Source organism: Panthera leo, chromosome B3 (assembly GCF_018350215.1).
Source record: "Panthera leo isolate Ple1 chromosome B3, P.leo_Ple1_pat1.1, whole genome shotgun sequence".
NCBI lineage: Eukaryota > Metazoa > Chordata > Mammalia > Carnivora > Felidae > Panthera > Panthera leo.
Window position 1 is genome coordinate 52,537,354 of NC_056684.1, and position 16,584 is coordinate 52,553,937.

The window sequence follows — 16,584 nt, forward strand, 5'->3', positions numbered from 1 at the left end:
AGACTAAGCACTTAATGAGATTTGCTGTATCATTCAAATACTCAAATAAATGATACCTCAGTAGAAATATACAGGGGTGCCTGGGTGGCTCAGTCAGTTAAGTGTCCGACTTCAGCTCAGGTCGTGATCTCGCGGTTTGTGACTTTGAGCCCCATGTTGTGCTCTGTGCTGACAGCTCGGAGCCTGGAGCCTGTTTCAGATTCTGTGTCTCCCTCTTTCTCTGCCCCTCCCCTCCTCACACTCTGTCTCTCTCTCTCTCTCTCTCAAAAATAAATAAAAATAAAAAATAAAATAAAAAAAAAGAAATCTACATTATGCAGTATAAATTGAAAATGAGTACCAAGATGGTAAAAAACCAGAAATGTTTGTCTAGTCCAGGTGATAGTATTTAGACCTGTGCACACATTCCAGGAATACATAATTTCATTGTTTCTTAGGGTGAGATTTTTGCATGAATTATATATCATTTTATTATTTCCCTTAAGGCTCTATTCACTATTGAGGATAAAGCAGTATAAAGCAAATAGTTTCTGTTAAATAAGAAAATTATTTGGGCCTTTAACAAAATTCTTAGAGCTAAGTAAAATGGTAAAGTTAGTGCCTATTGTTACGCTTGTAAATATATTATTAAGTGGGCATAGAGGTGATTCCTAAATGCCTTCACTTCGTTTAGAGTGGGGATCAGAAAATTGTGGTATTTACATTTTTAAAGAGTTGTAAGAAAAAAAAAAAGAATCTGTATTAGAGGTTGTGTAGTCTGCAAAGCTTACTGTCTGGCCCAAGGGAAGGTTGCTGATTCCTAACTTAGAGTCTAAGAAGCAGTTCTTATTTATTTATTTATTTATTTATTTATTTATTTATTTATTTATTTATTTATTTAAAATGTTTTTTATTTATTTTTGAGACAGAGAGAGACAGCATGAGCAGGGGAGGGGCAGAGAGAGAGGGAGACACAGAATCTGAAGCAGGCTCTAAGCTGTCAGCACAGAGCCAGATGTGGGGCTCGAACCCACAGACTGTGAGATCATGACCTGAGCTGAAGTCAGACGCTCAACCGACTGAGCCACCCAGGCACCCCAAAGCAGTTCATATTTAAAAAGGATTGGTTTTGCCCTTACAGATCTCTTCAAAAAGGAAAGGATGATAACAGTGACTGATGACATGGCATCGTTCTTATCCTTTCTTATCTTATCCAAGGGCATCTGGTTTCAGAATCTTCTCTACTGTGACTCCTGAATATTTAAATGAGGGAATTTGGCTTCAGTCTCTATTTGAAAACCACCCTTATGCAGAGGAGATTGATAATGAGCAAACTGCCCATTTATTTTTCAAGAGAAGTATTCTTTAGAGTAATCATTTTACATTTGAGTTTGCACTATATAAAGGTTACATGTTAATTTTTATACGTAGCTTAATTCTTAAAGTTTCTTCAGATCACTTATGTTTTGAGTTTTATATACTCAGATTAATTTTATATTGACGTATATATTTTTGCAGGATGATTGTCTTTTGAAAGTGTGGTATCCTATGACTGGCTGGAAATCCTCAATTATACCTCAGGATCATCATGAGGTGAAAAGGAGACAGGCGTCTACCCAGTTTTCCTTTGTTTATTTGGCACATCCTCGAGCTGTGTCAGGTTTTTCATGGCGTAAAACTAGCAAGTATATGCCCAGGTTAGACAAATGCGTTACCTATAACTTTGGTTTGTTTGCTTATGTATTTGTAAAAATAATGAAAACAAAGGTCTTTTTACTGCACTGACTGGTGAAATTGAAGAGCATAGGCTCTGGGTGTTAACTGCCTGAATTCAAATCCTGTTGTTGTTATTTGCTTTGTGAGCTTTTGCCTAAATTTCTTAAGCTCTCTATACCTCACTTTTCTTCTCTGTAGGTAATAGTACCTAACTCAGAGAGTGGTAGTGAGACTCAATGTGTTAGTGTATGTAAATATTGATTGAAAGTGTTTGCACGTAGTATGTGCTTAGGCAGTGTTAGCTGATATTGTTAGTGGTAGCAGCAGTAGTAAAAGATTCCAGGAAGGAAATGTTTGCAGGTAACAGAAAAGCACACTTTGAAGAAAAATAAAACATGGTAGTAAACAGTCAGTAATACACATGGTAGGAAAGCATATCATACACAGTGAATAAAATATCTAGGTTTTTCTTAGGGCCATGTACAGAGCCTTCTCAAAGAATTTAATATTATAAATTTTTGTCACTATTCAGCATCTCTGAAAGGTATTTAGAAAATTAAACAAACTGTAGAACAGCTCATACAAATGATTCCTGTATCATATATATAGTTATAAAACAACTTGCTTAGAAATCTGTATTTATATTTGAAGGAAGGTTATTTCATCTGTGAACTGTTTACACCTGATGGGAAATATAGCACACATTATAGAGGTGTTCAGTGAATGGAGAATTCATACATTTTTTAAAAAATGTTTATTTTTGAGAGAGAGAGAGAGAGAGAGAGAGCGAGCATGAACAGGGGCAAGTCAGAGAGAGCAGGAGACACAGAATCTGAAGCAGGCTCCAGGCTCTGAGCAGTCAGCACGGAGCCCATTGCGAGGCTCGAACTGAAACTGTGAGATCATGACCTGATTTGAAGTTGGATGCTTAACTGACTGAGTCACCCAAGTGCCCCAAGAGAATTCGTACATTTTTGAAATCTAAATAAAAAGTTTATTCTGCTTATTTGCATCTATTGAAAACATTTGCAAAATACTTCCTTTGAGTCAGATTCTGTGTAAGCATGTTTTTTTTAAAGGGAGAGTGATTTTTTGTTATTTTATAATGAACAGTTAAGTCACTTTAGCTGCTTGATGCTGTAACATTTTTGGTTATTTTAACTTAATGGAAGTTGATTTATAGTTTGAAATTGTTATTATCCTTGAAGTTTTATTTTGAAGATGCTCATTTGTTACCTGTTTATAATCTTTCAGATGGTAAGGATGATACAAGATGATATAAGTACTCCCATAAGCCATACAGTTTAATTACAGTTAATGATGTTTTAATATGGTCATTCTGTAATTTTCAATGATTAGGTTTTCTCTTGCTGTTTGTTTGTTTAGAAGATATTAATATTTCTGCAGAGCTCAGTTGTCAAGCAGCATGTGTATAATTGGGCATCAACATCTGTTTCCTTTGTCAAGACTGTTTCCTAGTTTTTATGGTGTTCACATTCACAGTGTACTGTGTATGATTTCAAGCTCTTTGACCACTCTTGCTCCATACACTGTAATTTCTAAGCAATTGGAAGCATACTATACTGTCATTTAGCTTAGCTGTTCAAGACATGATTTTATTGAGTTACGGTGTCAGGGATAGCTAGGTTCTTTGTATTTTATGGTAACTGATTGCAGCCCTATATTCAGCCTTCCACCTTGCAGGTATGAACAGGTAATAAATGGGATTGGGTAAGACTGTGAAATAGCCTGTGTAAATCCATTACCATTACTGGAAAAATAACTACTCTTGGTGCACTGATGCTATTTTTATTTGTGAAGAACCAAATATTAATAGCATTTAATCAGTGGCGCTGATTTTGTTTCTTTCTCTTTGTCATTAGAGGTTCTGTCTGTAATGTGTTATTAACTTCATGCCATGATGGTGTCTGCCGACTCTGGGCAGAAACCTTATTACCAGAAGATTGTCTTTTGGGTGAGCAGATTTGTGAGACTACCACTTCTAGTGTTGCCAGCAACCTCACTCATGCTGGAAGACACAAAGACAGAATTCAGCATGCTCTTGAGGTACTGTATTATTTAAAATGGTAAATAAATTTTGACGTTATGTGAGTTTAATGGGAATTTATAAGCTAAAATGAAGATAGTGCACATGGTACATGTAATGATGAAATTAATAATAAGTAATTCTCACTAATTTGTTTTATGCTTGTAAGACTGCTCATTTTATGCCACTTAAAAGCCCAACACAATAGTAATGATCTTAAACATGTAGTCCAGGTGAATAGTATAATTTTAATTTTTTCATTTTGCATGTCACATATGAAAATCTATTGGGATAAGCAGTTTTGATTAGTAAAATGCATAAAGATCTCTGAAATTAGTTGTAATTAAAAAATGTTTTGCTTTTGTTTATGAGGATTAAAATTTACTTTTGTGTTATAATTAAAAATGCCTATTTTGATTCTTAAGAATAAAGACGGTGAGATATTAAACACAAGTCAACTTTTGTATAATTGCTTTATAATTTTTATGGCTTAATATTAGGAAAGTGAAATAATTTTTCTAATTTTTAAATGCAACATATATGAAATAAAAGTGCTTCCTATAAAATTAGATTATTTGTAATATAAACTTTGTGTCCATTATGACTAGGAAAAAAAATGAGATAAACACATTTTTGAAAATTACCAGAAATTTATTAAAACAAACCTCGATTATTAACATTTTCTTACTTTTTCCATGTGACTTTTTACTATAGAAAGAATATGTGTTATTTTAAAATTAGAGAAAATGTGGAATTTATAATCCAGTTACTCCAGTTATGTGTGTATGTGTATTTTTTTTGTATTTACAAGATTGAGATAATATTATACACTAAGGTTTTATAACTTGCTTTTTTATAGTTAATGTGTTACAAGCATCTCTCTACATTACTAATTATGTTTTTACATTTTGTATTTACATGAACAGTTTCATGGTTGTGTAGCCAAAATGCTTTGCTGTTTTAGCAAGCAGAAATATTTTCTGGGGTTTGATAGACTGAGGATGTGCTTCTTAAAAGTTTAATATAAAGTAGGCTTCTTCTGATACTATCTGTGATTGGGCAGTATTTATACATTTTTTTCTTCCACAATTCAAAACATAAATGAAATTATAAGGTCAGAACAGTTAAAGTTGTATTTTGTTTTAATATTTATTGAAATTTAACAAGACAAAGTACTTAATTTACTGCATGTTTGTGGTCATTTATATATACCTATGTAACATTTTATCTTTAAATTACAGATGAACTTTTGGAGCCTAAGTGCTTTGAGACATCTTTGTATCTACCTCCATGTTACCTTATATATTGCTTTTCAGGTGTTAAATTGAATTACTAATTGCTACATAAAATAAAAGCAAAAATATAAACATATGTAATGAGTAATTTGACAAATTTTTGCAACCTTTTAGTAATGTTATTAATAGTTAAAAATTGTTTTTAACAGAAAAAGCTTAATTGTCTGATCCATAAGCTTACCTTGCTTTCTGACCTCCTTTCATATGAAACTCCTAATTGCAAGGTCTATATAATTCTTTATATACTTAAATTATACATTTTGTTCCTAGGAGAAAATAATCAACCAGCCTTGCCAATATAATTTAAAATAATAAGATAGAGGACACACCATAGACCTGATACTGTTTTTCATATGAAAAGGGGTAAAGGTTGTGGAAATTGAAAGGAAGGACCAGATATATTACTTTAATTCAGAAAGAATTGAGAGGACACCACATTTTGTTTAACTGTGTAGAACAAAGGAATAGAATTGGAAATTATTGTAAATCATGGTATTGGGGTTTGGGTAAGTGATAGGATAAGGAAGTACTGTGAATTGGGGTTATGGTGTAGAGATCTTTTCTTTTTAAAAAAGTTCAGGGGCACCTGGGAGGCTTATTCAGTTAAGCGTCTGACTCTTGATTTCGGTTCAGGTCATGATACTGTGGTTCATGGGTTTGAGCCCCATATGGGGCTCTGCACAGGGAGGAGCCTGCTTGGGATTCTGTCTGTCTGTCTCTCTCTCTGCCCCTCCCCTGTTTGCACTCTCTCTCTTAAAATAAATAAAAATAAATTTTATTTTTTAAAAATATTTTATTTATTTTTAAAAGAGAGAGTGCGAGTGGGGGAGGGGCAGAGAGAGGGAGACAGAATCTGAAGCAGGCTTCAGGCTCTGAGCTGTCAGCACAGAGCCTGATGTGGGGTTTGAACTCAAGAACTGTGAGATCATCACCTGAGCCAAAGTCTGATGCTTAACCTACTGAGCCACTTAGGTGCCCCTAAAAATAAACTTTAAAAAATAAAGTAAAATAAAATAGTTCAGATGATTGAGGATGCTAGTGGAGAATTTTTATCATATAGATACACCTCAATTTAAACAAATCCCATAGGTCAACACTTTTTGTGAGATATTTCCTGGCTACACCTACCTAAGTAAATTCTCCTTATTCTGTATTTTTGTACTCTATTTTTTTTTTCTTTATAATAGGATTGTATATGATTTGCCTGTAACCATGTACTTGTAAGTGAGAATTTTAGGGAGAAATACTTTTCTTCCTGATAGGAAGATTCAGAATTTTTTTTGTTTTGTTTTGACTAGTAAATTTTATCTCAGTAGTGGGATATCCTGAAAACCCTAGACTTGGGACTCCTAATCTTTTCTCTTTAAAAAATGTTTACTTATTTATTTTGAGAGAAGAGAGCATGTGTGCTAGCAGAGGGAGGGAAAGAGGGAGAGGGAAACAGAGAATCCCAAGTAGGCTGTGTGCTGTCATTGTGGAGCCCGGTGCAGGGCTTGATCCCATGAACCATGAGATCATGACATTAGCCGAAATCACTAGTCAGCTGCTTAACTGAGCCACCCATGCACCCTGGGACTCCTGATCTTAATAGAAATTCCTATAGATAGGGGCGCCTGGGTGGCTCAGTCGGTTGAGCGACCAACTTTGGCTCAGGTCATGATCTCATGGTTCGTGAGTTTGAGCCCCACATCGGGCTCTGTGCTGACAGCTCAGAACCTGGAGCCTGCTTCTGATTCTGTGTCTCCCTCTCTCTCTGCCCCTAACCCACTTTCATTCTGTCTCTGTCTTTCTCAAAAATAAATAAACACTAAAAAAAATTAAAAAAAAAAAGAAATTTCTATAGATAATGAGTATTTTTGCCTTGTACTCTTGTATTCTGCCTTGTACTATAATATTTGCAAAAACTGGGGTGAATATATTAGAATTTTTCAGTTGAAGTTAAGAAAGTTTCCTTTAAAGTGTTCAGATTTTACAGAGAGGAAAATTATAAAATCCTTAATAATCAAAAATACTTTGATCAGCATTTATTAGACTTTTCAGAGTTGGATTTAGCAATTATTTTTCTATTTTAGACAATACACCATTTGAAAAATTTAAGAAAAGGACAGAGGAGGTCTTCTGTTCTTGTAACTCACACAGAATTAATGCCTGACCAGATGGCGACACATGAAGTTCAGAGACACATTTCCCACCATGCAAATGCACTGTGTCATTTCCACATTGCAGCAAGCATCAATCCTGCCACAGGTAAGTAATAGTAAAGCTTTATTTCCTATAAATATGCTGAAATGAGATAAATAAATAGAAAAGTGAGACTACTTTTAGAACTCCCATATTTTATGTTAATACTCCGTGTTTCCTTTAAAAATACTTCTTAATTCATTAGGAAGATAATATAAAGTGCCATTTCTTAAATTGAGACTAAGTGATTCTTAGGAAACAACTTCAAATAAGTATTTTTGGGGCACCTCTGTTTGTCTAGTATATAGCAAGGGTTCTACATAAATTCGAGCTTTAGTTGAACCTGGGAGCACAAGTGGTAGCAGTGTAATTGGAGTGATTTCCCTGCTTTTTATATTTTCACTATTAATCTTCTCAACTCTTCTTTGTAACTTAATCTAAATATATTTTTTACATAGTTTTCTTTATATTTCAGCGTATCTTGTTTTCTGCTCCCATAGACTTTCTTCTCCTACACTAAGGAAAGATATTTTTTCTTCTAACCTCGGTATTTTCTTTTTGCCCATTTCCTGCTATGAGGTTGAGAAGTGTTTTTGAGGCAAGTTGTGTTGGCCAAAGCATGTTTGAAAACTTCTATTTAAGGGCATTATTTTCTTTGTGCATGAAAATCATATGAGAAGGCCCATAGATAATTTCATATTACATTGCTGGTAGAACTAACTACATTTGTATAAAGTTACATATTTTATTGGAATGGAAATCGATATATTGCTTCAGAGTGCAGAATTTATTTTTTAAAAGTTTTTTTTTAATGTTTATTTTTGAGAGAGAGAGACAGAGCGTGAACAGGGGAGGGGCAGAGAGAGAGAGGAATACACAGAATCTGAGGCTCCAGGCTCTGAGCTGTCAGCACAGAGCACGACACGGGCCTCAAACCCATGGACAGTAAGATCATGGAAGTCAGACACTTAACGTTTAACTGCCTGAACCACCCAGGCGCCCTAGAGGAGTTTAAATGTCTGGTTATATAGACATGATATTTAGTAAACACAGTTCCAAAAAAGGTGATCTTTAGGACCCTCCCCCCCACATTTTAACAGTGGCTCTGCATATGTGCTGTCCAGTACAGTAGCCACTAGCCATGTGTAGCTCTTTAAGCACTTGAATTATGGCTAGCCCATATTTAGAGTTATGCTGTAAAATACATACTGGATTTCTAAGACTTAGTACAATAAAAGAATGTAAAATCTTTATTTCATATTGATTACCTGTTGAAATGATAATATTTTATGTATATTGGGTGAAATAAAATATTAAAATTGTTTATTTCTTTTACCTTTTATAATGCAGTTACTAAAATAAAAATTACCTATGTGCCTTGCATTTGTGGTTTGCATTATTTCTCTTGGATACTGTTTGGCTAGCTGGTTAAACATTATTTTGCTTACTGATCTCACATCTTAATTGTATTCTAAGATCATCTTTATAATATTAACTTATTTTCAGAATGTTACTGGTTTTAGATATTTGTAAATTTTTAACCTTTTTAAAGGAAACTTATCTTGAATTATTGACTGTAGGGGCACCTGGGTGGCTCAGTTGGTTAAGCGGCCGACTTCAGCTCAGGTCTGATCTCACTGTTTGTGAGTTCAAGCCCTGCGTTGGGCTCTGTGCTGACAGCTTGGAGCCTGGAGCCCACTTTGGATTCTGCGTCTCCCTCTCTGTCTGACTGTCCCCCATTCGCACTCTGTGTCTCTCTCTCTCTCAAAAATAAACATTGAAAAATTTTTTTTGAATCATTGACTGTGATGAAGATCTGACTTCAAATAGAATGCAATTAGTGATGGTATGCAGTAAATTCAACACACATTAGAAAGGATGACTTTTTAACTGTATATACTACCCTAATCAAATGGAATAGGATCACAGAATTGTTCCCTGTGAATAGGTATTCTCTCACATTATTTGAGTGTAGGTACTGGATATGTTCTTGTAGCCCTTGGACCTTGTCTTTCAGCATCTTTATTAAATACTCTTCACCTTTTATCTAGTTTTATCCATTTTTACTTAGTACATACTCTTTTAAAAATCATTTTGTTAAAGTATTTAACACCATGCATTTACAGGTACTGTATGTAAATATAACACTTAGTTTCACCAAATTGATTACTAAATGCAAATAATTTTGTATTGTAGGACTCTTCCCCTTCTTCACCTTTCTTCATGATACTTTTTTTTTTTTATTTTAAGTGTGTTTATTTTGAGAGAGAGAGAGAGAGCGCTAGTGGGAGCAAGTGAGGGACAGAGAGAGATGGGGAGAGAGAGAATCCCGAGCCAGCTCCACGCTTTCAGTGCAAAGCCCAACCTGGGGCTCGATCCCACAAACCTTCAGATCATGACCTAAGCTGAAATCAAGGTCAGATGCTCAACTAACTGACTGAGCCACCCAGGCGCCCTTCGGGAAACTTTGAATTTATGTTAAGGCTGAAAGCATAGTTCAGTGAATACCCATATACCCCATTAATATCTTGTATGCTTTTACTCTCCCCTTCTGCTATGGATGTATATCTTTGCTTCCTCTTCCCTAATTTTTGGCTGAGCCATTTGAAAGTAAAGTTGTCACTGTTGTTATTCTTTATGCCCTAAATATTTTATGACATTACCTAAATGTTTCAAATGTGTCTTCTAATAGAGCACAATAGCTTGCAATAGGTGGCAGTGTTTTTTGGTTTTAATAGATTTTTCTCCATTACTGCAATACTGTTATTACATGTAAGGAACATGGATAAGATTATATTTAATATATAGTTCATATTAAGGTATAGATTATTATTTTATGCATTTGATTGTCATTTCTTTTAAACTCTATTCTATAGTTCCTCTCAGTTGTCAAAAAACATCTCTTCTGTCACAAAGAAGTTATCTCTGTTATCTTTCATAGCATCTTGCAGTCTGAATATTTATGTTAAGGTTTAGGTGAAACATTTTTAGCAAGAAAACTACATAGGTACATAGGGGATGTGTTGTTTTATAGTATTCTAAATGTAAAAGTCCTGTTTTATATGATTTATTTATAAATCATATTTATTTATATGATTTATTTATTTATATTCATTTTTATCAGAAGACCAGGACTGTCATCCAGGAATTAGAAAAATAGAACAACCCGAAACTTTCTTTAACATTGGTATTTATTAACAGGACTCTACCAGAATATCCTGTGCATTTTTACTTTTATTTTTGTTTTTAAATTTAAATTTAATTTAATTTTCTTAGAGCATGGCGGGGGAGAAGGGCAGAGGAAGAGAGTGAATCTTTAAAAAAAAATTTTTTTTAACGTTTATTTATTTTTGACAGAGAGAGAGAGAGAGCAGGAGAGGGGCACAGAGAGACACAGACACAGAATCTGAAGCAGAATCCAGGCTCTGAGCTGTCAGCACAGAGCCTGATGGAAGGCTCAAACTCAGGAACTGAGAGATCATGGTCTGAACTCAAGTCGGATGCTTAACTGACTGAGCCACCCAGGCGTCCTGAGAGAGAATAAATCTTAAGCGGGCTCCATGTTCAGCATGGAGCCTGACGTGGGGCTCGATCCCACCACCCTGGGGATCATGACCCTGGGATAATGACCTTAGCTGAAATCAAGAGTTCAACGGTCAACACACTGAGCCACCCAGGTGCCCCACCCTGTGGATTATTAGACTTTCATGTCTTTATAGGGGACAGTGTTTTGTGGGTTTTTTTTTTTGTCGTTTTTGTTTGTTTTGCTTTTTATAGAATCAGTTATTTGCAATATGAATTGGGATTAAGGAGATTAATTTTTTAAGTTATACTATTTTACATGAACTAATCTATATTGTGAACTTCAGTTACTCCAAATAGAGGAAGCCTGCTGTACTTAGAAATTTGCTTGTCTTCCTTTTTTCTTCAGCATTATATTCTTCCAACTTTTTAGTTTCAAACATTTAGAAAAGTTGGAAGAATAGTACAGTGAATACTCATGTATTCTACATAGAACAATAACAACTAATATTTTGCCCCAGTTGCTTTATTCTCTCAGTATATATATGTCAGAGGGGGGTGACATATTGAGTGAAATTTTTCCTTAATCTTTTCGAAGTGAATTATGGCACATCACTCTTACATACTTCAGAAAGTATCTCCTAATAATAAGGAAATTCTCTCACATGATTACAGTGTCATTACTATGCCTAAGAAAATTAGAAGTAATTCCATAATTTTTAATACCCAGTTCATATTTAAATTTAAATTTCTTTAGGGTTTTCTGGGTGGCTCAGTTGGTTAAGCGTCCCACCCTTGATTTTGGCCCATGTCATGATCTCATGGTTTGTTAGTTTGAGTCCCACGTCGGGCTCTATGCTGACAGTGTGGAGCCTGCTTGGGATTCTCTCTCTCTCTCTCTCTCTCTCTCTCTCTCTCTCTCTGCTGTTATCCCACTCACATGTGAGCTCTATTTTTCTCTCAAAATAAATAAACAAACATTAAATAAATAAATTTAAATTCTCAGTTATTTCAGAAATGTCTTTTATGGCTGCTTTTCTGTTTTATTTTTTTGTTCCTCCATCCTGAAACCAGGATTTAATAAAGGTTCATGCATTTGGTATATTTGATTTTTAAGTTAGTAATTTAATTCCATTAGTAATTTAAGTCTATGCCATTAATTCTTAGCATTTACATTTACCATTAAATTCAATTAAAGTTTTTACAAATCCTACTAGAGTTGACTTGTTTAGCACCTTTTCAGTATAAGTATAGAACAGTCTTTATTAGTACTTGGTAATCTTTTTACAGACATTAAAAATTCATGATGAAATCCTACCTTTTTTCCCCACAGATATTCCAAATGTCTTGGTTGGCACTGTATTTAACATTGATGATGGAAATGGGGGCTTTGTGGTTCATTGGTTAAACAACAAGGAGTTTCATTTTACATCATCTACTGAAGTATTTATGCAGCAATTACGAAAACTTTCTGAGAAGCAGGTAGATCATGAAAGTGACGAAGGAGATAGAGAAGATGAGGAACGTTCACAGGAGGAAAGAGAGAGGGGTTTGCATATGAAACTAGACCATGGTTAGTATTCCATCTTCAGATTTTTCTTTTTGGCAAGTTAACAGCTTTGTGTGATACCACTTTTAGCTTATAATCCTTCCTTCCTGCTCTTCTTTTTTTACTTTTCTGTTCATTCCATTAATATTTACTGACTATCTGCTATCTAGCTCTGTATGCTTTGCTATACATATATTGCTTTGAGTAATGTAAACCGTTGGAAGCCATTTTCTTTTTTGGGGAACATGTTTTGCTAATGGTAATAATGATGGTATGAATGAAAATTTGATTTCTTTAAAAGTAAGAAATAATAGTAAATTTCAGTTAAGACTAGAAAATGTTTTCCTTCTTTGTTTTTTTCTACCCCTGCCTCCCCCAGCCATAAACTGGAAAAAGAATTTATAGTTTCTAAAGATAGTTTGCTATGTTATACACAGCATACATAGTCGAGTATGTAGATGAATTTTTATAGTATTATTAGTATATGCTGATAAATTAGTGTTTTCTGATAAATTTATTTTCTGATTCAGAATTATCCCTGGATAGAGAATCTGAGGCAGGTACAGGATCATCAGAACATGAAGATGGAGAAAGAGAGGGAAGTCCTAGAACCTTTTCACGACCCAGTGTACCAATGCCACTGCCCACGGTCCTGCTTGATCGGAAGATTGAAATGCTGCTAACTGAATGGAATAAGAATCCTGACATGCTTTTTACTATACACCCTGTAGATGGTACCTTCCTAGTGTGGCATGTAAAGTATTTGGATGAATATAATCCTGGAATATTTAGACAAGTCCAGGTATATTTTACTGATGAAGCAATTATTACATTTCTTAAAAATAAAGATACTATTCAGATGAACCATCTTTTCAGAAATACTCAAAAGATTTGTTTTGAGAAGCAACTGAGAAGAGAATACTTGTTCTTGTCACCAAGGGGGGGATCAATGACCACAAATTTAATAAACCTGGTTAATTCAAAGTAAAGCGAATTGGGCTTTGAAATGTCATATGGACTATTTGAATATATATGTGTTGGGGTTTTTTTCCCCCTAGGATTTCACAATGTTTTGAATAAACTTAAGAAACTACCCTAAAAATGTGACTCAGGATGAGCGCCCCTCCCCCCAGTTTTATTAACTAAATCTAGCTACCTTTTTCTGTTATCTTCCTGAACTTCATTTCTATTTAGAGTTGTGGTTGTGGTCATTCAGCTGTACAAGCAAGGCACTTGAACTTTTTTTCTTCAAGCTTCTCTTAGGCTGTGAATAGAGATATGATATTACATAAATAGAGGCAAGGCATTAGACCATAAAGAGGTTGAAAATGATAGTTTTTGCTAGGAAACTGAGATTTGACATTTTGAAAATGGAAGTATTTTTGGAAGACTTTTTGAGAGGCGTAAAACTACTTACATTGAATCATATTATTGTGTTTTTCAGGTTTCTTTCTCTTCTCGGATTCCTGTAGCATTTCCGTCTGGTGATGCAAGCTCTCTTAGTAAAAATATCATGATGTATGCCTGTATAAATGCTACAAAAGATCCTCCCCACACCCTGTTACACCACGAGATGATGGCTGTAGGCAGTCCTCATGGATCACAACCATACTCTAGATCACACAGTACAAATATGAACATTTTAGCTCCCACAGTAATGATGGTCTCTAAACACATAGATGGTTCTTTAAATCAATGGGCAGTCACTTTTGCAGATAAGTCTGCCTTTACCACTGTTCTGACTGTATCTCACAAATTTAGATACTGTGGCCATCGATTTCACCTCAATGACTTGGCATGTCATTCAGTTTTGCCGTTGTTACTGACATCTTCACATCATAATGCTCTGCTGACTCCTGAGTTGGACTGTCAGTGGGACTCAGACAATAAGTTAAGTAGACTAATGGATCCCATAAGACATATAAAAGGTTCCTCAAAACAACCTCTTAGAAATGCAGCGACGCGTACATTTCATGACCCAAATGCAATATATAGTGAACTTATTCTGTGGCGTGTAGACCCAATAGGACCTTTGTCCTACACTGGAGGAGTATCAGAATTGGCTCGAATTAACTCTTTACATACATCAGCCTTCTCTAATGTTGCTTGGCTTCCGACTCTTATTCCCAGCTATTGTCTTGGTAAGTGTTCATTTTAATTGTGAAATTAATAAGAGCTTTTAAACTTATTTTTAATACATAAAATGATTTACATTTGTCATTAGTAGAAGGATTTTTAGAACTTATGTTTAGAATTTCCAGAAGTTTGTTCAAAAATTTGTTTTTAATTTTTTCCCCTCTCATCACCTATTTTCTATTGAATTCTTTTGTTAATAATTTTATATCCATTAATTTTATCTGTTTAATTATGATTCTGACTATGGTTCTGCCTAAAAAGAAAAGTGTGAATATAAGTTTCTCCTACTTCAGCCAAAAATAAAAATAAACCACATAATATAATGCAGAGCATTTACTTTCTTTAGGCACGTATTGCAATTCTGCAAGTGCTTGCTTTGTTGCTTCTGATGGCAAAAATTTGAGACTCTATCAAGCAGTGGTGGATGCAAGGAAATTATTGGATGAATTATCAGATCCTGAATCTTCAGTGAGTATTTCCTAATCTTCATTAAAATACCTAGGCTGCTAAGGAATTCTCTTTTTACTTTGTCTAGGACTTTTATTTGTTAGTTTGGGCGGTGAGCACATGTTCTAGGCTCTATGTGACAGATTTATGTGTTTTTTGTTTTTTTTTTTAATTTTTAAACTTTATTTTGGAGGGAGAGAGCATGAGCAGGGGAGGGACAGAGAGAGAGGGAGAGGAAGAGGATCCCAGCAGGCTCTGCACCATCAGCGTGGATCCTCACGCAGGGCTTGAACTCATGAACCATGAGATCGTGACCTGAGCCAAAAACCGAGTCTGACACTTAACTGACTGAGCCACCCAGGTGCCCCATAAATTTACATGTTCTTAATTTGTATTCCAGGGTATATGCCTCAGTATCACACATCAATACATTTTTACATTTAAATAAATAAATGACTTTTTTCCTGAGTTATCATGATTTCTGCTTGACATTTTTCACTCTCTAGTTTGGTTCTATTAATCTTTTCTTGCTCTAAGGCAGCTTTAGCAAGCTCTTTGTTTAGGCTGGAAAATTTGAACTTTTCTGAGCATTATTGACCATTTTGAAAAATTCTTTGGTTAGAATATGTTATCAGTGAGTGGCAGTATCTTATACTGGTAATTCTGAACCAGAAGTCATGTATATTAGTTACTGTTCAGATTTGAATAGTGAATTTTCCATCTACCTATGAAAACATGCCTTTTATAAAACACTTTTCTAATAAAAATATTTCCAGTATTGAAAACCGAAGTATTTTTGAGTATCTGCTATGTGTCCTTCAAAGTATGGAGAATATAAAGTATAACTTTCAGTGTGTGGCTTTAAGAAGCTTTTAATTTAGCTGAGGAGAGAAATTATTAATAAAAAGATTAAATAACAGTTTAAGACAGAAGCGGTGTCTGAGGGTGGTATGTAATTTATTGCCGAACAGATGGCACTAGAAATATTTCATAATCCGGAAGAGAGAGAGATCAGATTAGGGTAGGCATAGAAGTCTTTATTACAGTATTTAGGTTTGTTTTTAGTAGGTGGATAAAGTTTAGAAAGTCAAATCCTTTGCCTTTTCCTGAGTGAGAGACTGGCCTGAAAGTATGCATACAGGAAAGTACATGTATAAGTAAGACTTCTTCCGGGAGCGATGAAAAAACCTCTTGGACTGGAGCCAGGGGTTTGGCATCGAGGAAGTAGCATCTTCAAATCATGGAATTGGGAGATACTTTATAGGTCACTGGTCTAACCTGATGCTTCATTCTTATCCTTGAGCACATTCCTGCCAATTTGTCATCTGGCATCCTAGGTAGGGGGGAGTCTCAACTCTAAATGCAGCTCATGACACCCTTACTACTATACTGAAATTAAATTTGTATTCCTTAAATTCTGCTTGTTAGCCCTGGTTCCATTTAGAATAAGTCTAATATTCTTTACATATGAGATCACTTCAGATATTTGAAGACAACTGTCTTATAACCTATGAAACTTTTTTCTTCAGGCCAAACCTGCTCCCCCTCCACCAATAAACTGTTTTATATTTGACCCTGGTTACTCTTCTTAGCAGTTTTCAGTTTGTCTATATGCTGGGCATTGTGCAGCAGTATTATGACCCGTCTCATTAGATTCTATTTTGTTTTGGGCAGGCATGCCATGCTCTTTGTATGTAATGGACTCATACTGA

At 34.9% G+C, this 16,584-nt stretch overlaps 1 protein-coding gene across 3 annotated transcripts in view; it reads left to right on the top strand.

The window, feature by feature from the left end:
- DMXL2 (Dmx like 2) overlaps positions 1-16,584 on the top strand; it is a 151,434-nt gene that overhangs the window by 59,851 nt on the left and 74,999 nt on the right. For all 3 annotated transcript variants that reach the window (XM_042942020.1, XM_042942021.1, XM_042942023.1), the window contains 7 exons: positions 1,498-1,676; positions 3,579-3,762; positions 7,110-7,284; positions 12,074-12,313; positions 12,820-13,091; positions 13,734-14,430; positions 14,772-14,893. In XM_042942020.1, coding sequence (XP_042797954.1) covers positions 1,498-1,676; positions 3,579-3,762; positions 7,110-7,284; positions 12,074-12,313; positions 12,820-13,091; positions 13,734-14,430; positions 14,772-14,893 — 1,869 coding nt within the window. The remainder of the gene's footprint in view (positions 1-1,497; positions 1,677-3,578; positions 3,763-7,109; positions 7,285-12,073; positions 12,314-12,819; positions 13,092-13,733; positions 14,431-14,771; positions 14,894-16,584) is intronic.